Below are 23,189 nucleotides of genomic sequence, written 5' to 3'. Positions count from 1 at the left end.
CATGCATTCACCCACCCATCCACTCACCCATCCACTCACCCATCCACCCATCCACTCACCCACCCATCCATCCATCCATCCACCCATCCACTCACCCACCCATCCACTCACCCACCCATCCATCCATCCATCCACCCATCCACTCACCCACCCATCCATCCATGCATTCACCCACCCATCCATCCATCCACCCACCCATCCATTCACCCACCCATCCATCCATGCATTCACCCACCCATCCATCCATCCACCCACCCATCCACTCACCCATCCACCCATCCACTCACCCACCCATCCATCCACCCACCCACCCATCCATCCACCCACCCATCCATCCATCCACTTAACTGCCCATCCACACGTCCACTCACCCATCCACCCAGCCATCCATCTACATATTCACCCATCTACCTACCCATCCATCAACCCATCCTCCACCCGTCCATCCTCTACTAATCCATACACTCATCCGTCCATTCACCCATCCATCCACACATCCATCCCTATCCGACTGTTCATCCACCCATCCACCCACCTACCCATCCTCCACCCATCATCAATTCATACACTCATCAATCCATCTGCCTGTTCATCCACCCATCCATCCATCCATCCATCTACCCATCCATTTAATCACCCATGCATCTACTCATCTATCCTCCACCCAACCATCCACCCACCCATCCATGTGCCTGTTCATCTACCCATCTATCTACTTATCCACCCATCCACCTGTTCATCTACCATCCACCCACCCATCCATCCACTCATCCATTCATCTACCCATCCACCCACTCACCCATTCATCCACCCATCCATCCTCCACACATACAACCACCCACCCACCCATCCATCCACTTATCTATCCAACCACATGTCCATCTACCTGTTCACCCACCCACCCATCCATCCACATATCCCCCATCCACCTGTCCACCCATCTATCCACCCACCCATCCATCCATTTGTTCATCCACCCATCCATCCATGTATCCACCATCCACCCATCCACCCACTCATCCATCCACATATCCACCATCTACCTTTTCATCCACCCATACACCCACCATCCATCCACCCATCCACCTATCCATCCACATATTAACCCTCCATCTGTCCATCCACCTGTCCACCGACCCATCCATCCACATATCCACCATCCATCTATCCATCCACCCATCCACCCACCCATCCATTTACCCATCCATCCACATATCTACCTTTCCACCCATCTTTCCACCCACCCATCCATTCACATATCCACCATCCACCCATCCAGCCACCCATCCATCCACATATCCACCACCTACCTGTTCATAATCCCACCCACCCACCCATCCACCTATCCATTCACATATTATCCATCCATCTATCCATCCACCCATGCATCCACCTAACCATCCATCTATCCATCCACCCATGCATCCACCTAACCATCCATCTGTTCATCCACCCATCCATCCACATATCCACCATCCACCTGTCCACCCATCTATCCACCCACCCATCCATCCATTTGTTCATCCACCCATCCATCCACGTATCCACCAACCACCCATCCACCCACTCATCCATCCACATATCCACCATCTACCTTTTCATCCACCCATACACCCACCATCCATCCACATATTAACCATCCGTCCATCCACCTATCCACCTACCCATCCATCCACATATCCACCATCCATCCATCCACCCATCCACCCACCCATCCATTTACCCATCCATCCACATATCTACCTTTCCACCCATCTTTCCACCCACCCATCCATTCACATATCCACCATCCACCCATCCACCCACTCATCCATCCACATATCCACCACCTACCTGTTCATAATCCCACCCACCCACCCATCCACCTATCCATTCACATATTATCCATCCATCTATCCATCCACCCATGCATCCACCTAACCATCCATCTATCCATCCACCCATGCATCCACCTAACCATCCATCTGTTCATCCACCCATCCATCCACATATCCACCATCCACCTGTCCACCCATCTATCCACCCACCCATCCATCCATTTGTTCATCCACCCATCCATCCACGTATCCACCAACCACCCATCCACCCACTCATCCATCCACATATCCACCATCTACCTTTTCATCCACCCATACACCCACCATCCATCCACATATTAACCATCCGTCCATCCACCTATCCACCTACCCATCCATCCACATATCCACCATCCATCCATCCACCCATCCACCCACCCATCCATTTACCCATCCATCCACATATCTACCTTTCCACCCATCTTTCCACCCACCCATCCATTCACATATCCACCATCCACCCATCCACCCACTCATCCATCCACATATCCACCACCTACCTGTTCATAATCCCATCCACCCACCCATCCACACATCCACCTATCCATTCACATATTAACCATCCATCTATCCATCCACCCATGCATCCACCTAACCATCCATCTGTTCATCCACCCATCCATCCACATATCCACCATCCACCCATCCACCCATTCATCCATCCACATACCCACCATCCACCCATTCATCCATCCACATACCCACCATCTACTTGTTCATCCACCCATCATCCATCCACCCATCCATCCACATATCCACCATCACCTGTCCATTCACCCATCCACCTGCCCATCCACCCACCTATCCACCTATCCATCCACCTGGCCATCCACTCATCCATCCCTCCATTCATCCATCATCAATCATCTATGCTCCAACCATCAATCCATTTATTTAGAAAATAACTCAGCAAATAACCTTCTGGTTAGTTATTGGTTGACACTGCCTGCTACACACCCGGTGGTATCAGCAACCTTCCCACTCACTGCCCTTCCTTCCGTGTTGCAAGTTCCCCATCTTCACCGCCCTTCCTTCCGTGTTGCAAGTTCCCCATCTTCACCGCCCTTCCTTCCGTGTTGCGAGTTCCCCATCTTCACCGCCCTTCCTTCCGTGTTGCGAGTTCCCCATCTTCACCGCCCTTCCTTCCGTGTTGCGAGTTCCCCATCTTCACCGCCCTTCCTTCCGTGTTGCGAGTTCCCCATCTTCACCGCCCTTCCTTCCGTGTTGCAAGTTCCCCATCTTCACCGCCCTTCCTTCTGTGTTGCAAGTTCCCCATCTGCCCTTCCTTCTGTGTTGCAAGTTCCCCATCTTCATTCAGTGAACCCTACTCAACCTCAGGTCCCAGTTTAAACTCCACCTTCTCACAGTGGCCTCTGGAGGCCTCTGATGCAAACAAGAGCCTTGGGGCCCCATTCTCATGTCCCAGCATTATTGGATCCCCAGCCTGTGGGTCTCACATCAAGTCTGTCACTTGTGTAGACCAGAACCAGCAAGAGGCAGGACCCCACTCACCCTGCTGTCTGTGAGCCCAGACACTTGCTAAGCCTGCATGTCGTGGATGAATGCCAAGCAAACGCCAAGCAAACAGACCAGCGATGGGGGAGGGGTCGGAGTCTTCCAGGCCAGGCCACTGGAGCCCATGGGTGCTCAGGGCAGCGGGGTGGAGAGGGGAGCCTCATGGGGTGGAGGCTGGAGAAGTTAAGAAGAGAATGAAAATGACACATAAAAGCCCTAGTGTGTTTGGAAGTTTAGAGATGACTGTTGGGAATAAATGCTTTCCATGGCCACATGGAATAAATCTCACACCCGTGACACTGGGTGGAGGACTAGCCCGCCCACAGGAGGCACAAAAACAGGAAAACCACAACCTCTGCTCTGCGCTGTCCAGACAGTGACCCGGGGAACAGGCAGGAGCTGCTGCCATCCATCTGGGTGCTGCTTACCCAGATGTTCGGTGTGAAAATCCTTCAAGTTGTATGTTTGTGATATATGCATTTTTCTGCATGTATATCTCAATAAAAAGTAAGAAAAAACCAATCTGTTCACATTGTTAAAATAACTCAGGGGCTAAAGAAGAAATCCCAGTGGAAATAAAAAAAATTAGAAGGAAATGATCATGCAAACATTATGCAGCAAACTCACAGGATGCAACAAAACCTACATGCTGAGGAACATTCATAGCCTTAAGTACTCTTACTGATATTGGAAAGGAAGAAAAGCTGAAAGCCAATGACCTAAGTGTCCAGCTCAAGTCAGAAAAGGGATGGATCCTAAACTCAGAACAAGGAGGAAAAGAGAGAATGAGAAACAAGAATCAATGGAAAAGAAAACACAGACAGGCCAGGAGAGCAGACGGGACACAGAGGAGGCTCTTTGGAAAAATGAATGAACTAAACCCCTAGCGAGACTGAGAAGAGAAAGCACAAATTAACTGGCCAATCAGAGAATCGGGGTGACCTGCAGCTAATGCAGCGGCTGAAGAGGAGAGCACCTGCAGCTGAAGGCCAGAGATTTCACAAACATAAAAAGCAGACCCACAGCTGACTCAGTAAGAAACACCAGAGATCAGTCCTATAACTATTTTTTTAAGAAGTGGGGTCTCACTCTGCTGCTCAGGCTGGAGTGCAGTGGTGTAATCATGGCTCACTGCAGCCTGGAACTCCTGGGCTCACGCAGTCCTCCCGCCTCAGCCTCCTGAGTGGCTGGGGCTACAGGTACATGCCACCATGCCCGGCTAATTTTTAAAATGTTGTGTAGAGACAGGGTCTCACTTTGTTGCCTAGGCTGGTCTCTAACTCTGGTCTTCAAATGATCCTCCTGACTCGGCCTCCCCAAATCTCCCTGTGCTGGGATTATAGGGGTGAGCCACTGTGCCCAGCCAGTCCTGTAGCTATTAAAAACTGAGCAGTAGTTAAAAATCTTTCCTAAAGAAAACAGGTGGCCCTGTAAGTGAGTTTTACCAGACTTTCAAGGAACAGATCATCCCATTCTTAGATAAACAGGACAAAGAAAGGAGGGGGTGCTGCTTATACAGGATTAGAACAATCCTGAGGCCGGTGAAAACATCAACAAAATGGGAAATCGCCAGTCCACTCCAATATGTGCAACAATCTGAAACAAGCATTAGTAAATCCAATTAAACAGTGTATACAAAAGGCAAGACACTTGCCCAATTTAGGTTTTTCTATGTAAGAAAGGATGATTTAATATAAGAAAATAAAGATGTGAATATGAAAATCTTAAGAAAAAATTAAAGGATCACATCAAAGGATGCAGAAGAAACATCTTGTAAAATTGACACACACATTCACGATCAAACTCTGCATCAAGGGGGACTCGCGGTGGAGGCGGGCGCCATTCTGGATGAGGAAGGTGAAAAGCGCTCTTTTTAGAATGGGGGATGTGGGGAGTGGTCAGTTTCTCCCTGAGATGGGACAGTGCCCAGCCTCACACTGCTTCTGTTCCAAGACTCATTGCTGTCCCTTGCTGCATCGAGTAAGAGAAGGAAGGAAAACCTGTAGCAGGACCATCGGATGGGAGGAACCAACACTTGTTTCTTTGTCAGTGATTGATCAGTTAAATAGGAAAACTAAAAGAATCTGTAAGTTATTAGAAATATTAAAAAAACTTTAGCAAGATGGTTGGATATAAAATAAAGATACTAAAGTGAATTGTGGCCAGACACAGTGGCTCATGCCTGTAATCCCAGCACTTTGGGAGGCCAAGGTAAGAAAATCACTTGAGCCCAGGAGTTCAAGACCAGCCTGGGCAACCTAACAAGACCCTGCCTCTACAAAAATAAAAATAAAAACATTAGCTGGGCGTGGTGGCGTGTGCCTACAGTCTCAGCTACTTAGGAAGCTGACGTGGGAGGATTGCTTGAACTCAGAAATTTGGGGCTGCAGTGAGCTATGCCACTGTGCTGCACCCTGTCTCGAAAGAAAAAAAAGTGCATTGCATTTCTGTAGACTAGCAACAAACAAACAGAAAAATGTAATTAAAAAGAGGACAATACAATTGGCCGGGGCCAGTGGCTCATGCCTTTATCCCCAGCACTTTGGGAGGCCAAGGAGAGAGGATCACTTGAAGGCAGGAGTTCAAGACCAGCCTGGGCAACAGAGTGAGACCCCATCTCTATAAAAATTTTAAAAAATTAGCTGGACATGGTGGTGCACACTTGCAGCCCCACCTACTTGGGAGGCTGAGGTGGGAGGATCACTTGAGCCCAGGAGGTGGAGGCTGCAGTGAGCCGTGATTGCTCCAATGCACTCTAGCCTGGGTGACAGAGTGAGACCCTGCCTCAAAACCAAAACAAAACAAAAAGAGGACAATGAATTTTAGAATAGAATCAAAAAACATCACATTCCTGAGGAAAATCTAATAAACTATATCTAAGACACCTACAGCAAAACTTTACAACGTTAAAGTAACTTCAGGTGGATCAAATGTGAAACAAAACTTAAAACTCTTCGTAGAAAATATCAGTGACTATCGGCTCAACCTTGAAACAGGAAAGGTTTCTTGTGAAGGTTAGACCCTAACAGTAGAAGAAGCATTAAAACATTTGATTATATTAAAATCGAGCAACTACTTTTCAGCAGAGGACACCGTCAGCCAGCTTTTCTCTGAGTGTGGCTCAAGAGGTTAAACTCTTCCTGTAATGATGCCGAGACGGCATTTGCCTTGGTCATCTCATTCCCTCATGAGCGTACAGTGGAGTTAGGGTTAGGGCTGGGGTTGGGCTTGGGGTTGGGGCTGGGGCCACGTGATGTGATATCACAGCCGACTGAATGCAGAAGCTGCCATGAAAATCCAGGCGTTTTCCACAACCCAGACGTGAAAGATTTACAAATATGCAACCCAATGCCACTCTTCTCACTAATTTTGGAAGGAAAAATATTCTTCATAAAAATGTTATGTATGTTAACATGCAATGGGTATTGTGATTTTTAAATGAATTAATAGATAACTTAAAATGTCTTGGTTTTAATTTATATCATCATAAACATGAAGAGACAGAACGCACGTAAGCAAACGCTCTTAGGGGCAGACAATACTTTTTAGGGTTATAAACCTTCACTGGAGAGGCACTCCTCACCCACATCCCCTATGACGCAGGAAGGAGATGCAGCGCGGTGCTGTCCTGTGTGTGAGACCCCAGGCCCCTGCCACGCCTGTGTCCTGCAGGAGCCAGACCCCAGGCCAGACCCCAGACCCCAGGCCAGACCCCAGATCCCAGGCCCCTGCCACGTCCACGTCCTGCAGGAGCCAGCGATCCTCACACCGTGTTCTCGGGCCTGCACTTGGGGAGTTCCAGGAACAGACGTATGTCCACCTGCCCCACAAGCCACACTTCCTCCTGGGCATGCACCTAGAGAAACCTCGCCAAGGTCGGTTCTTGGTGTACACACCAGGAAACACCTGCGCACCCCTCAGTCCCCCGACAAGCGGGGATTTAAATGTAGCGTTTCACCCGACGGGATAACACACAGCAGGTGCCACATTATGGCCACACAGTGCTCTGCAGATGAAGTTTAACAAGAAATACATAAAAGGAAGTCCTGGAAGATCACAGATGGCCTCAAGTCTTTTCAGAAAGTTAAAAATGGCGCCGAGGAAACAATAGGACTTGGAGGAACGTGCAACGCGGGATAAAAATGAAGGAATGCGAGTCCCACGGGGGAACCACGGAGTAGGGGGGCCGGGCACGGGCTGGGCTGAGGTCATGTCCAGGTCTGAGCTGGATTATGACGTGACTAGGAACGCAAGCACAAAACTAAAACTCCCTCATGTGCACCAGGGATCACAGCCACCAGGCCACGCGCCATGTCACAGCCACCAGGCCACGTGCCACGTCACAGCCACCAGGCCATGCGCTGCGTTCACAGTCACAGGCCACAGCCACATCCCAGCCACCAGGCCACACGCCACGTCCCGGCCACCAGGCCACGTGCCGCGTCACGGCCACCAGGCCACTGCTGCAGGGAGTTGGGTTCTGGACGCTGGGGTGCACTAAAATGTAGGACCCTCGCAGCAGAGGCCTCCTGGGGCACCCTGCCCACCTCCCAGGGTGAAGGGCTCCAGCCTCACTTGTTTCAGAGTGAAAGTAAGCAGGGCGCAGGAAGCCATCCCAAAACTCTTCTTTCCTTGTTTTTGAGGCAAGGTCTTGCTCTGTCAGCCAGGCTGGAGCGCAGTGGTGCCATCTCCGCTCACTGCAGCCTCGACCTCTTGGGTTCAAGAGATCCTCCTGCCTCAGACTCCCGAGTAGCTGGGACCACAGGCGTGCACCACTGCATCCGGCTAATTTTTGTATTTTTAGTAGAGACGGGGTTCGCCATGTTGGCCAGGCTGGTCTCAAACTCCTGGGCTCGAGTGATCCGCCCGCCTCGGCCTCCCAGAGCGCTGGGATCACAGGAGTGAGCCGCCACGCCCAGCCCCCAAACTCTTCTTTCAAGGTCAAATTTTAAGGTCATGACACAGCTGATGGGCTTTTATTGGGAAGATCTTTGAGTTCCTAGTTACTTGTTTGTTAAGGATTGCTTTACTTTCTCTGCCCATGGGCTTCGTGACAGTAGGAACCACCAATGGGCCACTCCCTGCCCGGGGACAGAGCCCAGCCTGATGGACTGATCGAGCCTGAAGGCCCCGGGGTGATTCCGCCCGTCTCCAGCCGGCCACACAGGTGCTGACCTCGAGGCGCTGGGCTGCCGTTGCCCGACTCCTCCCACGCAAAGGGTCCCCAAGTGGCTGCACTGGAGTCTGCTCTGGGAGCAGCAGCCTCTATGACTCTGCCGGTGAGGCCCCCAGGGTGGCCCATGCCCACACCCATACCCAGGAGCTGTGCCTGGAGGCCTTGTGTCTGGAGAGGCTGTGAGTGGCCCAGCTGCTAACTCCCTCAGAGGAGCTGTGATTCCCTGCCGATCATCACTGGTCATTTTGGTCACTTTTAACATGTTAAGTGTAGTAAATTCGCATTCCAGAAAACCTGCTATAAAATGGTAATGATGACAAACGTAGCCAAAGCCTCTGCCCACAGTCCGAGCTGCCCACAGAGAACCCACAGTCTGAGCTGCCCACAGAACCCACAGTCCGAGCTGCCCACAGAGAACGCTGCAGGGGACGAAGCCGGGTGTGCCCCAGAGGCCGTCCCTATAGCCCAGTGAACCGGGCAGCAGCGGCTCCGCTCCCGGCCAGAGGCCACTTGCAGAGGTCGCCCCAAGGCAGGTGCATTTCTGAGTTAATGGCAGAGGCCACCATAGAGGTAAAAGGGGGGTGTGGCGCGTTACCCCCACCTGCACTTACCTCAAAGGTGTTCCCGGTCACGTCGAACTCGGGGGGAACGAAGGCACCCTCAGGGTCGTCTTGGGGAGGAGAGAGAGAAGGAGAGAAGGCTTCTGGTCACACCTGCAAACCTGAACCCGCCAGCCGGGAAGGGCCTGGAGAGGGAGCGGCCCCAGGTTCCCTCCCCGCAGACCTGGTGTCCCCGGACCATTTTAGGCCATGAAAAAGGGAAATCAGCTCCTTAACGGTTATGATGGGAAGTGGGTTCCAAAGTGGAAGAGGGAAGGGTTCTACCGCTTTCCCAAGAAGGAAGCTGAAGACATTCACCAGGGAAAATCAGCTCCCGGGCAGGGGCCACGCAGTGGGAGCAGCTGACCCACTGAGGCAGGGGCGTCCCACCCTCCCGGGCCTGCGTCCACTCACAGCAGGGCAGGCGGGACTGGCTCAGGGGAGACAGAAGAGGCGCACAGCCTGCCCTTAGGGGAAGTCCTGAGCGGAGGGGGCTCAGGGCGGGCCGAGTGTCCCTCTGGTGTCTGAGGGTAGGCGTGACTGCCCTGGCACAGCAGGCACCCCCACGGACCCTCGGCCACTCTCCAGCCTGAGTCCCTCCCAAGGAAGAGAAGGTTTCCACAGGAAACCCGGGTACGGGCATGCTCCCAGCATCCGCTCCGGCAAAGCCAGTGCTCACATCCACCCTGAAAGGCACCTCCACCCCGTGTGCCCACCGCCACCGCCACCGCCGCCTCACCGCTGAGCTGCTCCATGAAACACACGTTCCCGCTGGTGTTGAAGGCCAGGGTGTCGGGCGTGATGCACAGGCTCTGGAAGATGGCGGCGTGGGCCACGCTCCGCATGGACAGGCTGCACTCCAGGCACACGGCCCAGGCTTCCTGCTCGCTGAGGCCACGGTCCCGCAGGGAGAGGATGTCAGCCAGAGACACGTTCTCCTGCCAAGACAGGCCCTGGCCGTGAGCCTAGCAGGACCCCCAGCCAGGCCCCGGCACGCCCACCGAGACGATTCCCTGGGGAAACGGACGACTCGTGGCAGCGTTTCAACGCGTGGGTCAGGGAAAGGGCTTTAGACCACGTCTCATTTTGTTTCCAGAGTCGTCCTGCTGTTCCCTGGACGTCAGAGCCACGGAACATTTGGTGGCACCGTCGGCGTGCTGCCCAGAGCAGGTGTCAGCTCCTGGAGCCTGGGCACGGGGCCTTCCTCCCGGAGGCTCGGCCAGAGCTGCTGGGTCACCTGCTCCGTGGGGCACCCCTGACCCCGCAGGCTCACAGCTGGACTGGCCTGTGGAGGCTGCCAACAGATGAGCGAGGCGACGGAGTGGACATCCCCAACTGTGGACTCCTGCAGAGCTAACGGGGCGTGATCCTGACACTCACACGACTTACAACCACACGCGCTGCCAACATTTGTTCCAGGCAATTCACACGGAGGACATAGTCACGGCGGTTCCCTCCACGTGGCTCAGCCGCCCCCATGTGGGCTCACCTCCAAATCCGAGTGGGCTCCTGGACTCCGCGAGGGCTCAGCTGTGATCACGATGGTTGCCACCAACACCCACACCCCCCCCATGCACATGCACAAACATACCCACCTAGCACACGTGCTCACCCTCACACAGACACACGCATCCCCATATATGCATCCCACATGGACACACGCCAACACGGCACGCTTACAGAGTAACACTCAGACGGACACACGCCAACACAGGGCACGCTTACAGAGTAACAGATGCTGGTGCAAGGCGTGTGCACACACAGTTCCATCCGCTTCACACACACACACTCATGCAATGAGAACAGACATCCTCATACACACACACACCTCACACTCACACACATACTACATGCCACCGCACACATGCCTAACACTGACCATATGCACACACACCCGCACACACCCATTCCCACACTTGGTGCACACACCCTCACAGGAACACACAAGGCTGCACAATCCACACTTGCACGCACCCGAGTATGGAGCTGAAGGCCCTCTTGGGTGTGCTGCTCCCCGGCCGGGGCACCCCATGTGCAGGTAGGAGGGGGTGGCCGGGGGCTGCAGCCTGGACACTGTGGGTGGGGCAGGTGAGGAGGAGGCAGAGGCCCCTTCTCCCTCATCGCTGGCCCCCCCTCCCCCAGTGCACAGGGCGGCTCTGGCTGTACTGGAGCCACTGGGCTGATGTCCTGAGAGGCACCTCCTGCCTCCGGTCCCCCTACCCTGCCCCAGCGGCTGGCACTGCAAGAGGCCCCCCAGGCACAGGAAAGGGATGAAAGGCTCAAACCAAAGCAGGAGGCCAACAAACGACGGGATCAGGGCATGGGCGCCCGGTGGGGCCTGGCCATGGGGCTGGGTCTGAGGCTGTTCCTGGGGTCCTGGCGCATCCCGTCCATCTCCTTCTTGCGGTCCAGGGAGGGGCTTGATGACATCATTTCCCAGGCCCTTCCAGCTCTTTCTATGGCGGGAATCTCCCTGCCCCATTCCTGTGGCCCGTGATCGATCAAAGGTGTTTGATTTGGGCTCAAGCCTGCCGCCCTCTTAGCACCGCCCAGGACTCCTCAGGACTCCAGAGAGCCCGAAGCTCCCAGCGACGACTGCGAGGCTGGTTAAAGAGGTACCTGGGCACTGCGTACACACAAACACATGCACACACCCATGCACCTGCACACACAGGCGCACACATATGTACACACTCCCGTGCACTGGCACACACATGCACACAGCACAACATGCCCATGCACACGTGCCTGCAAACACGGGCACAGACGTGCACTAAGCGGTAAGTAAGTCTGAGGACCCCGTAGGTTGTGCTGCTTGGGAGGAAGGGAGTCAGCACGAGGCGCGTCTGAGCCGGTCCCCGTTCCCCTGCGGGGCCCTGGGGTGCCTCTGGCTGTCACTCACAGGTCAGGCGCCTGCCGCCAGCTCACACAATGGTATCGAGACACGTGGACCTGGGAAGGGAGCCCAGGTCAGCCGTGCCAGCAGGGCCACCACTCGCACACAGCACGCCCTCCTGCTCAGACCCGGAGGGGAGACGCCTGGTGATGGGCAGCCCCCTCCTCCCCTCAGGGAAGCCGGACACCTGGAGCCCCAGCACCCATGAGAGGTGGGCGTGTCTGAATTCCGTCGGAGATTCTCTGGATGACTTTAGCGGTGAATTCCATGGGGTCTGTGGCTGAAGCCTCCCCTCAGGGACAGGATGGTCTCAGCCTCTCTGGGGCTTTCCAGAGGGTGGGCTTCCGCTCACACAGGGTCCTGAGCCTGGCCACCCAGGGGGTCTTGTCATGTGCTGAGGGCTCCCAGGCCTGAACTCTGGGCCCCGGGTCACCTGCCCTCTGGGACCTGCAGCCTCCACCCTGCTCTGGCACAGGTGAGAGGAATTAGCCCCCCTTGCCCGAATCCACATTGGCTGGGTGAGCAAGGGGGGGTCAGACAGGCCTAAGAGGCCAGGACAGGACGAGACAACTGGGAGAGACACAGGCAGCACTCAGCAGCCTGGGGATCCCACGTCCTTGGGCTCCCCCCGCCGCATCCCAGCAGACACCCCCACGACCACCCTCAAGGTCGGGAGCTATCTGGGCGTCCTGTAGTCCTGAGCTGTGGGCGTCCTGTAGTCACCTCCAGAAGGGGCCCTTGGAGACCCCGGGGCTCTCAGCCTTGCTACCAGGTAGGTTCAAGTCCACAGCTGGGCCAGGAAGCTTCGTGCTCAAGTAAAACACGCCCAGCCGGGCTGCGGGGCTGCCGAGGTGGCCTCGACAGGAGTTTAATGGGCTGTGGCAGACACTTGGGAAGGAGGTGACGTGCTGTGAATAGCAACGCCGGCCTCAGCTGGCCGACGCCTGTCTGCCCAGCACCGCCTCCTGCGCACCTGTCTGCCCAGCACCCACGAGGGCCCCACGGCAGGTTAGGACCTCGTGACTTTCCACACTTCAGCCTCTCCTGCCCCTGCCAATACAGTCTGACCTTGTTGTGGCTGGCCAGCTTTCAGTGACTCCATCTGCCGGCACAGACCCAGCCTCTCGGGCAGGCCCAGAGGGTTCTTCATGACCTAGTCCAGCCCACCGACCACCCACCCTGCCCCTTACCATCCGTAGCAGGGCGTGCCTGGGTGAGCCATGGGGTAGGTCTGAGAGCGGGGACCACCTAAGACCTGTTCCTTGCAGGACAGGAAAGACTGGTCCCCACTTTGCAATTGTGTGGCCACAAACTCCACCCCCATCCCAGGTGGGAGAAGGGATTCGGGAAGGCAGGTGGCCATGAACCCCCGGGACTGGGCTGCTCTCCAGGGCAGCAGCACATCAGCCAGTCCCTGGGTCTCAGAGGGCAGGGCACGCTTCCCACCGAGGACCCTTATCTCATGGCAGGTCCCCATTAGGGGCCCTGTGCATTCAGAAAGCTCCCATACCCCCCGCCACACTGCCAGGCAGACTTCGAGCCAGGGTTACACAGGGACGCCTAGATCGTGTGGCGCATTTGAAATACGCTGTCTTATGACCAACTGATTTTTTTCAGCCGTGGGATTCTAACAGGACTAATACAAAACTCCAATCACTGCTGGGAGCACTGGCTGCCAATCCCCAGGCCTCCTGACAGCTCTCTCCACACTGCCAGGCCCCCACCACAAAACCACCTCTGCTCCCGAGGTGCCTTCTGCTCTGAGCTCATCCTGGCACAGATGTCATATGGACCCTGCAGCGGGGACATCCTCTTCTTTACTGGGAGCCCCCAGCTGTGTGCCCCTCCAGGGAGCAACTGCATCCTGTCCAGCCTCAGATTCTGAGCCCAGCCTGACACCGGCACACAGGAGGTTCTGGGAGGCACTTGCTGAACTCTGGGAGGGATGATAGTGCTGCCTGCCTCTCAGGGACCCGGGACACATCCTGCTCTGGCACCCAAACCGGTGCACCCTCTTCGTCTCATCTGAATTCCCATGGGGCAGCCAGCATTGCCCATCCATCGACTCCGGCCGCCTGGCCTGTGTGCCTCTTCTGCAGCCGCTGTTCTGCCTGGATTGCACTGTTCTGCCTCAGATCCCATACCCCCATCCACAGTGCCTGAAATCTCATGGGAATCCTGGGCAGGACACCTCCTCCGGGAAGCCCTCCTTGCCTCACCCCCACAGAACATCTCCCTGTCTATGGTGTACTGGTGGTTCTTTGCCTGTACTGGGATCCAACCTGGTCACTTCCTCCAGGACCTGCTGGCCCACTTGCTGATGCTCTGGTAGGTTCCAGCTGAGAGTGTTCTCACACACGCACGGCCACGTGTCTCTGGGGCCCACACCATAGTGAAGTTGCTGGGACACAGGGCACTGGTGCCTTCTACTTCACCAGCGAATGCTGGGCTGTTTTCCAAAGAGGCTGCTCCATTTGTCCTCCCACTGGCGCGAGGGAGAGCTGCTGCGCCGTCCTTGCCAGCACACGCCGCTGTCCGCTCTTCAGTTCTTGCCAGCCTGGCGGTCTTGGGAAGGCATTCGTGGGGGTGTATTTTGCATTTTCCTGATTGCAATGAGCAAACATCTTTTCACATGTTCAGCGCCATTTGGATTTTCTTTGGGACCATGTCAAGGGAGGGACATTCCAGGGGCTCCGGTGGGTGTCCATAGGGGTCTATTTCTTGACCCCATCATGGAGCCAGCCATTATAATTAGCTGTAGAATGAGTGAGTTCCTACATCTTACGAAGCCTGCATATGTCCTGGGCCTGGCGCCACCGTGCTTTCCCGGCAGCTGCCCTGCACCCTTGGCCTTCCGGCATTCTGGGATGATGATGCAGCCTCACCGTGCCCTCACCTCACCCAGGACGGTTTTCCGATGCAAGTCAGGTGCAGCCACTTGCCCCGATGGAGATTTCAGAACCTTCCAAGCCAAACACGTGCGGGAAGCAGAGTCTGAACGCCAGGGGAATTCTGAGACATGGGGTGTGTTGGGCTCAGTACTGGGCACAGGGTTGGGCCAGGGATCACCCGATGCTTTCCAGGAGTGTCTGCGAAGGGCCCACCTGAACGTTCCCACTGCACGCTGCAAACTCGGTGGGATGACAGTTCACCTGGAGGCCTTGGTGGCCGTCACAGGATGGAGCCCCCCACCCCAGCACTGTGCCGGCCGGGAGCTGTCCGGCCGGCCGGAGGACACTGGTGTGTGCGTGGGGGTGGGGAGCGGGGGTGGGGAGTGTGCAGAAAGACAGCCTGTGGCTCCAAGTGGGCTGGCGCCCGGCGCGGCGTGTTGTGTGCGTGGCACCGGCTGCTGCCTCCGTGTGCGGCGGCGCGGGGAGGCCCTCAAGGCTCAGGCCTCTGATGCACCAAGGAGCTGTGGGAAGAGCTGCGTCCTCAGGGCGGCCTCCCAGAGTGATGAGGAGGTGGCCTCCTAACAGATACCCTGGGATGTGTCCTGGGGCGTTTCTGAAGGCTGCGGGCTGCCCCTCCCTCTCGGTCAGAGCCGCGGTGATCTTGGAAGCTTTATTGACTCCCCTGGCTGCTCCTCTCTGCAGCCTTCAACTGCACCGAATCCAGGCCATGGTGGGGGCGGGGGTAGCGCCAACCCCCGCACAGCCTCAGCCGTTTCTAGGTGGCTGGGCCGAGGGCCTCCTGGGGCTGAACCTTCCCAGAAGGACGGTGCTTCCACAGCAGAAACTCCCGGTCCCTTCAGAGCCCACTCCCCTGGGGCAGCAGGTGGGGACTGCGAGGGGGTCAGGCCCGCGGCTGCTGCAGCCGGGATTCCCTGCTCCAGGCTTGCTTGGCCGGCTTTAAAGAGAGGGCGCCACAACATCCCACTAATGGCTGCAGGTGACGACGCTGTCACCCGGAGACACAGGCGCCCAGCGTCTGGGCTCTTGCCTGTTGGAGGTTTGGCAGATCTCGGATCCCTGGAGGATGAGGGTCTCTTTGGGAGCTGCTGTATCCCCTGGGGGCCACCTCTCATGCTTCCGGGCCTGGCTTGTCCACTCCATCCCAGCCAAGCCAGAGCTGAGCTACAGGGTCAGACCCAGCCAAGGTGGGGTCTGGGCAGCCGGTGCTGTAGGGTGGGCGGTCCATGAGCAGAAGCGCCAGGGTATGCATAGGGCAGGCAGAGCCCCTCTGCACCTTGCGGGGTAGGGGGGGTCTTGGGTGAAGGCCCGGAGAACCAGAGAGCAGGAAGCAGCTCTCAGTCTCGGGGGACAGTCATCCAGCGCTCCCCCAACCCCCTGCTCCTGAACCTCAGCTCCGGGGACCTCATCCCCCAGCTCCTGAGCGGCGCCTGATTGGACTCTGCTGCTCTGCGCCCCGCTGGCCTCCTGGGGCCCGGCAGGGAGTAAGCAGACCCCCCTCCGTCCTCCTTGCTGCCCCCACACTGTCCCGCCAGGGTTTCCACCAGGAGCCACCGCGCACCAACTTCTGCAGGGGCTGCCCACCCGCCGCCGTCCCGTGCGCATTCGGGGGTGCTGTCCCCTCCGGGTGAAAATCCTAACGCGGGGGCTGAGAACGGCGGTGGGAACCCCTCGGCCAAGGAGGGCACCTGGGGAGGCGGGAGCTCACAGCCCCTCCCGGGTCCTCCCCCCGGGCGCTCTCCGCGGACCCCTCGGCGGCGGAAGGGGCCCCCCAGTGGGGCCGGGGGCTCACCTCGTCCTCGGGGAGGGTGGGCAGCGGCTCGAAGTCGTAGAAGTCCAGGTCTGTGCCGTCCTCCTCGTAGAGATCCGCCGCGGCCGGGTCCATGGCCTGCATCCTGCGGCCGCGCCGCGCACCGCCCCCGGGGCCTCCGGCTGGGCTGGGCTGGGCTCGGCTACGCGCGCCCTGGCTCCATGGAGACGCGCCCGGCCCTCGCCCGCCCCCGCCCGCCCGCCGCTGCCGCAGTGTCTCCAGGGGACGCGGTCAGGGATACGGGGCGGGCCCGGGGGGCGCGGGGTGCGCGGGGGCTGCGCGGCGCTGTCCGAACCCGGCGCCTGGGGACGTCGCTCCTTCCTGCGGGAGGCACCGGGGGCGGAGCCAGGCGTGTGGCCTCCGCGGGGAGCCACGGGGTCTGCGCCCCACCTGGGCCCCAAGGGTCGAGGGGCGGAGCCGGCGCCCAGGAAAGCTCGGACGGGCCGACCCCCTCGCCGGCTCCCGCCGCCCCCGTCCCACCCCCGCTGCTGCCGGGCGGGGCTGCCGCAGTCCCGGGGTGGCCTCCGCAGCGGCGTTGGGCAGGGCCGGGCGGGGCCCGCGGTGGGGGCGGGGCCCGGGGTGGGGGCGGGGCCCGGGGTGGGGGGCGGGGCGGTCGCTGGGCCGGGGTCTCTCCTGAGCGAGGGTCTTTCGGAGGCCCGGGGATGTTGGGGGTGGGGCAATAACGCAGCCTCATCCCCACCTGGAGGCGTCGGAGAGACCCACTGGGCACCCGACCCTCCCCGGTCCTGGGGGACCCTGGGGGGTCCTGGGGCTCTTGACCTCTTCCTGCCCCAAAGGCCCCCCGGGGCTTTCCTCAGCGCCAGGGTGACCCCGGCCCACGGTAGTGCCGCGGTCAGAAGAGCCAGGATAGCCCCAAGCTCGGCCAAGAGGCAGGGAGGGTGGAGGAGAATCTCACCTTCCCCGGCCGCCCCCAGAACTCCCACAGGAGAGGGGTGGCTTCAGGGCCAGGCTGTCAGCTCCCCCTCCGTGTGGCTGGCCAGGCACACAGTAGGTACTTAATCCATGCTCCTGGCTTGAAGGAGCAGCAGGGCTTTTGACCGCAGGGTGGGTGGGTGCAGTGTGCTCAGGGACGTGAATTCCCAGCACTCTGTCCCCTGGTCGGTCACCCGGGCTGTCACTCTGGCCTGGCAGGGAGTTCAGGGGCTCAGCTCCCCGGGAGCCAGGTGGGCACTGAAGCCCGAGGCTGGGAGTGGGGCAGGTGCTGGGCAGACTCCCTGCGTCCAGCCAGGCAGCCCCACCTTATTGAAAATGCCCACCCTGGGGCCCACCCTGGTCCACCGAGTCAGCAGTCAGGTGCAGCCTCTCCCCCATCCTTGGGTGTTTGGAAGCTTGGGCAGCAAGCCAAGGTGGAGTGGGCTGGAGCTGGAGAGGAGGTCTGGATGTGCCCCTGACGCCTCTCAGCTGCCACCCAGACTTGTGCCTCCGGGGGAACGCCGGGCTGACGTGACCCCAAAGGGAAGGCACCAGGGACCCCACAAGCACAGGACTTTGTCACCAAGTGCCCAGGTCACCTCATGGGCTTGGGGTGAGGATATAGACACTGAATAGGGGGCAAAGGTAACCCCATAATTTGGGGGGCAGCCATAGGGCAAGCACTCCTGGAAAGACGTGCATGCGATTGGTAAAATGCAGAACTCACAGGCTCCTGGAGTTGGCCGTGTCAGCTTCGGCTGTTACGGCCTAAAACCTCTCAGCAGGCATTTCCCACACCTGGGTCACTCAGCGCTGCTGCTGCTCAGGGCTGGGCACGTGGGCACGTGGGCGCGTGGGGAGGGGCCTCGGGCAGGGGCCGCAGGCACTTTCTTTTACGCACCTGCTGCTTTCCTTTAAAGATTTGTGGGCTTTGGTCTCTGTTGTTCTGGGGAGTGGTGGGAACTTCCAGACGTTCTGCGAGTTGTCCTGGGCGCCCGCACACTCGCCTGCAGTGATAAAGCTTTGACCCAAGTGGAGGGTGCAATGTCGGTCCTGTGTCCTGGCACCTCAGTTATGCTGGATGAGGGCGCAGTTCCTCCAGGGTCTGGATTCATCGCCCCACGTCTTCTAGAGCTGGTGAGCAGCTTCTGGGTGCCACGCGGAAACGGCCAAGAGCCCTCCGTGAGCCACAAGGAACGGCCTCCTCATCAAGCCCTCCTGCCTCTCGGTGCCAGCCCTGTGTGCCCAGCATGTGCTGGCACAGCTTCCTCCCGAGGATGCTTGTGGTGGTGTCGGAATTCTGAGGGGCTTCCCGGCTGCACGATCAGGTCTGTGGTCCAGGGCCATGACTTGGTGGCACTTTCGTCCTCTTCCAACTCTTCCATGGCCTCTACCCATCCTCTGCCCCACCCCACTGCCCTTTCCCACCAGACGTTCCCCTCTGCTGGAGGCAACAGCCTGAACTGTGGCTCCTGGCTGGAGCGAGGAACCTGGTTCCTCCCTCCCTGCCCAGGCCCTGCCCACCCTCCCTCCTCCATGAGGGGCCCAGGGTAGGACTCCCAGATGCTTCTCCTGAGACCTTGCTCTGAGGGGGTTACCGGGCCCTTGTCACACCCGGACGCTGTCAGGATCGGCCTTGTCCTTCTCACTCGGTCTCCCGCAGTCGGCGCTCAGCTGGACTGGGCTGCGTGCTGAGGCGGGTGGAGCAGGGGTCTTCAGGGCCTTGGCTCTCGTTTTCCCTAAAACAATTTTGAAAAGCTGCCAAATCACTCACACATGTTGACGTCAACATCTAGGTTTCTTAAAAAATCCAGACATGTAAATGATGGCAAATAATGTCATTTCTGGTGTGATGTAAATACTCACATTTTGAAGTAAAATTGTTAGTCCCTCCTGTAAATGTATCTAGGAAGCTAAATGCCAAAATGGTTTTGATACCTACTGTCAGTCGTTTAAAGAATTCGCAAACACATTCTTCTCTGACAGTCCGAGATCTTCGTGCTGACATTTTTCCTCAGACGCATCATGGCCATCTGGTTTTTGCCCAGATTGTACCTGACGATGAATTATTTTTATGCCCGAGTTTCTGTTGGCTCCTCATCACACTTTGCAACAAATACACATGTAAATTTTAATAAATCAGATATTTAGTAAAGAAAAAAAGGAAATGTGGAAGTAAATGGCGGTGCTCGTGTTAGAGATTGGGAGCCGGCACGCGGGAACCGTGGACCACGACTGGCTTCCGCGGGGAGCTGCCCTGTGGCTCTGGCGGAAACACGGTCTCCTCACTTTGTCTCTGGGCGCTGGGCTGGCCCTGTCCTGCCAGGCTCACCCCACGGGGGAACCAATGCGGCTGGGAGCAGACGGAACCCCTGTCCCTCTGTGCGTGTGTGTATTTGTGTGTATATGTGTGCGTATGTGTGGGTATTTCTGTGTCTGTATGTGTATGTGTATTTGTGTGGATGTGTGTGTATTTTGTGTGTGTGTGTATTTGTGTGTCTGTGTATGTGTATTTGTGTGTGTATGTGTATTTGTCTGTGTATGTGTGTGTATTTGTGTGTCTGTGTGTCTGTATTTGTATGTTTTTGTGTATTTGTATTTGTGTGTGTGTGTGTGTATTTATGTGTCTATCTGTGTATGTGCATGTGTATTTGTGTGTCTGCGTGTATGTGTATGTGTATTTGTGTGTGTGTATGTGTGTATGTGTATTTGTGTATGTGTGTATTTCTGTGTCTATGTGTGTATGTGTATGTGTATTTGTGTGTGTATGTGTGTGTATTTGTGTGTGTCTGTGTATGTATATTTGTGTATTTGTGTATGTGTGTGTATTTGTGTGTATTTGTGTATGTGTGTGTATTTGTGTGTGTTCGTGTGTGTGTATTTGTATATGTGTGTGTATTTGTGTCTGTGTGTGTATTTGTGTATGTGTGTGTATTTGTGTGTGTACGTGTGTGTGTGTATTTGTGTGTGTGTGCATGCATTTTTCCTCAGTGTCTCTGAGATTCAACCATGTTGTTATGGGTAGTAGTAATTTATTGATTATTGTTACTGAATTGTATTAAATTACATCAATACCCCACAGTGGAGGTTCTCTTTCCAACGACGTCAATACCCCACAGTGGAGGTTCTCCCTCCGACGACGTCAGTACCCCACAGTGGAGGTTCTCCTTCCAACGACGTCAGTACCCCACAGTGGAGGTTCTCCTTCCAACGACGTCAGTACCCCACAGTGGAGGTTCTCTTTCCAACGACGTGGAGGTTCTCCTTCCAACGACGTCAGTACCCCACAGTGGAGGTTCTCCTTCCAACGACGTCAGTACCCCACAGTGGAGGTTCTCCTTCCAACGACGTCAGTACCCCACAGTGGAGGTTCTCCTTCCAACGACGTCAGTACCCCACAGTGGAGGTTCTCCTTCCAACGACGTCAGTACCCCACAGTGGAGGTTCTCTTTCCAACGACGTCAGTACCCCACAGTGGAGGTTCTCCTTCCAACGACGTCAGTACCCCACAGTGGAGGTTCTCCTTCCAACGACGTCAGTACCCCACAGTGGAGGTTCTCTTTCCAACGACGTCAGTACCCCACAGTGGAGGTTCTCCTTCCAACGACGTCAGTACCCCACAGTGGAGGTTCTCCTTCCAACGACGTCAATACCCCACAGTGGAGTTTCTCTTTCCAACGACGTCAGTGCCCCACAGTGGAGGTTCTCTTTCCAACGACGTCAATGCCCCACAGTGGAGGTTCTCCTTCCAACGACGTCAGTACCCCACAGTGGAGGTTCTCCTTCCAACGACGTCAATACCCCACAGTGGAGTTTCTCTTTCCAATGACGTCAGTACCCCACAGTGGAGTTTCTCTTTCCAACGACGTCAGTACCCCACAGTAGAGGTTCTCTTTCCAACGACGTCAGTACCCCACAGTGGAGTTTCTCTTTCCAACGACGTCAGTACCCCACAGTGGAGTTTCTCTTTCCAACGACGTCAGTACCCCACAGTAGAGGTTCTCTTTCCAACGACGTCAGTACCCCACAGTGGAGGTTCTCTTTCCAATGACGTCAATACCCCACAGTTGAGGTTCTCTTTCCAACGACGTCAGTACCCCACAGTGGAGGTTCTCTTTCCAATGACGTCAATACCCCACAGTTGAGGTTCTCTTTCCAACGACGTCAGTACCCCACAGTGGAGGTTCTCTTTCCAATGACGTCAATACCCCACAGTTGAGGTTCTCTTTCCAATGACGTCAATACCCCACAGTTGAGGTTCTCTTTCCAACGACGTCAGTACCCCACAGTGGAGGTTCTCTTTCCAATGACGTCAATATCCCACAGTGGAGTTTCTCTTTCCACAGTAGAGGTTCTCTTTCCAATGACGTCAATACCCCACAGTGGAGTTTCTCTTTCCAACGACGTCAGTACCCCACAGTGGAGTTTCTCTTTCCAACGACGTCAGTACCCCACAGTAGAGGTTCTCTTTCCAACGACGTCAGTACCCCACAGTGGAGTTTCTCTTTCCAACGACGTCAATACCCCACAGTTGAGGTTCTCTTTCCAACGACGTCAGTACCCCACAGTGGAGGTTCTCTTTCCAATGACGTCAATACCCCACAGTTGAGGTTCTCTTTCCAACAACGTCAGTACCCCACAGTGGAGGTTCTCTTTCCAATGACGTCAATACCCCACAGTTGAGGTTCTCTTTCCAACGACGTCAGTACCCCACAGTGGAGGTTCTCCCTCCGACGACGTCAGTACCCCACAGTAGAGGTTCTCTTTCCAACGACGTCAATACCCCACAGTGGAGTTTCTCTTTCCAATGACGTCAATACTCCACAGTTGAGGTTCTCTTTCCAACGACGTCAATGCTCCACAGTTGAGGTTCTCTTTCTGCGCTGGTGGGCACTCAGGTGGCTTCTACATTTGCAGCCTTAGGAACGAAGCTACGGGGGCATCTTTTCTTCAGGTGCCTGTGTTTCTGTTGGGCCTATCTTTAGAGTGGAGTTGCCGGGTCTTAGGTTATGCAAGTATGAAGTTCCTGTTTTCCCCGCACTGGCGATGGCCGGGCACGGGGGCGGGCGTTGGGAAGGTGCTCTTCACCCTCCGTTTTGCCAGCCTGGCTTCTGCTGGGTCGAGTGTGCCCGGGTGTGAGTCTGTTTCTAGACTCTATCCTTTCCCATCGGTCTGTCAGTTCTGCAACAGCCACAGAAGTCTCCACACAGAGCCCACCCTTGCCTCTTCCCCCACCTCCTTCTTCTTCAAGAAAGTCCTGGCTGCCCGCGGTCCTCTGCATTTTCAGACCCACCTGGAAGCAGCGTGTCATGTGCCCCGCTGTATGGCTGGGGTTGCGCTCACCCTGCACAGCTTCCTCACCCGTGAACATGCATCTCCTTCCACATGTTCCGATTACCGTCCTGTTCTCCCAATGATATTTTGTAGTTTTCTGTGAAAAGGCCTTATGCATCTTTTATTATGTTTAGCATGAATATCTGATATTTTGTGGTGCT

At 56.3% G+C, this 23,189-nt stretch overlaps 1 protein-coding gene across 3 annotated transcripts in view; it reads right to left on the bottom strand.

The window, feature by feature from the left end:
* KNDC1 (kinase non-catalytic C-lobe domain containing 1) overlaps nucleotides 1-17,304 on the bottom strand; it is a 67,573-nt gene extending 50,269 nt beyond the window's left edge. Inside the window, exons 1-4 of one of the 3 annotated variants that reach the window (XM_034951477.3) lie at nucleotides 16,744-17,304; nucleotides 9,886-10,084; nucleotides 9,159-9,217; nucleotides 6,841-8,844 (exon numbers count right to left, since the gene is read on the bottom strand). In XM_034951477.3, the coding sequence (XP_034807368.2) occupies nucleotides 8,803-8,844; nucleotides 9,159-9,217; nucleotides 9,886-10,084; nucleotides 16,744-16,845 (402 nt within the window). In that variant the 5' untranslated portion in view covers nucleotides 16,846-17,304 and the 3' untranslated portion in view covers nucleotides 6,841-8,802. Of the gene's footprint in view, nucleotides 1-6,840; nucleotides 8,845-9,158; nucleotides 9,218-9,885; nucleotides 10,085-16,743 lie in introns of those variants that run through there. The other 2 variants (XM_034951479.3, XM_003816259.5) reach the window with 2 other exon arrangements.
* Between the last annotated feature and the right edge of the window lie 5,885 nt (nucleotides 17,305-23,189).

Source organism: Pan paniscus, chromosome 8 (genome assembly GCF_029289425.2).
Source record: "Pan paniscus chromosome 8, NHGRI_mPanPan1-v2.0_pri, whole genome shotgun sequence".
NCBI lineage: Eukaryota > Metazoa > Chordata > Mammalia > Primates > Hominidae > Pan > Pan paniscus.
The sequence above is the reverse complement of the archived record's forward strand: the minus strand, read 5'-3'. Positions and strand labels throughout refer to the sequence as shown.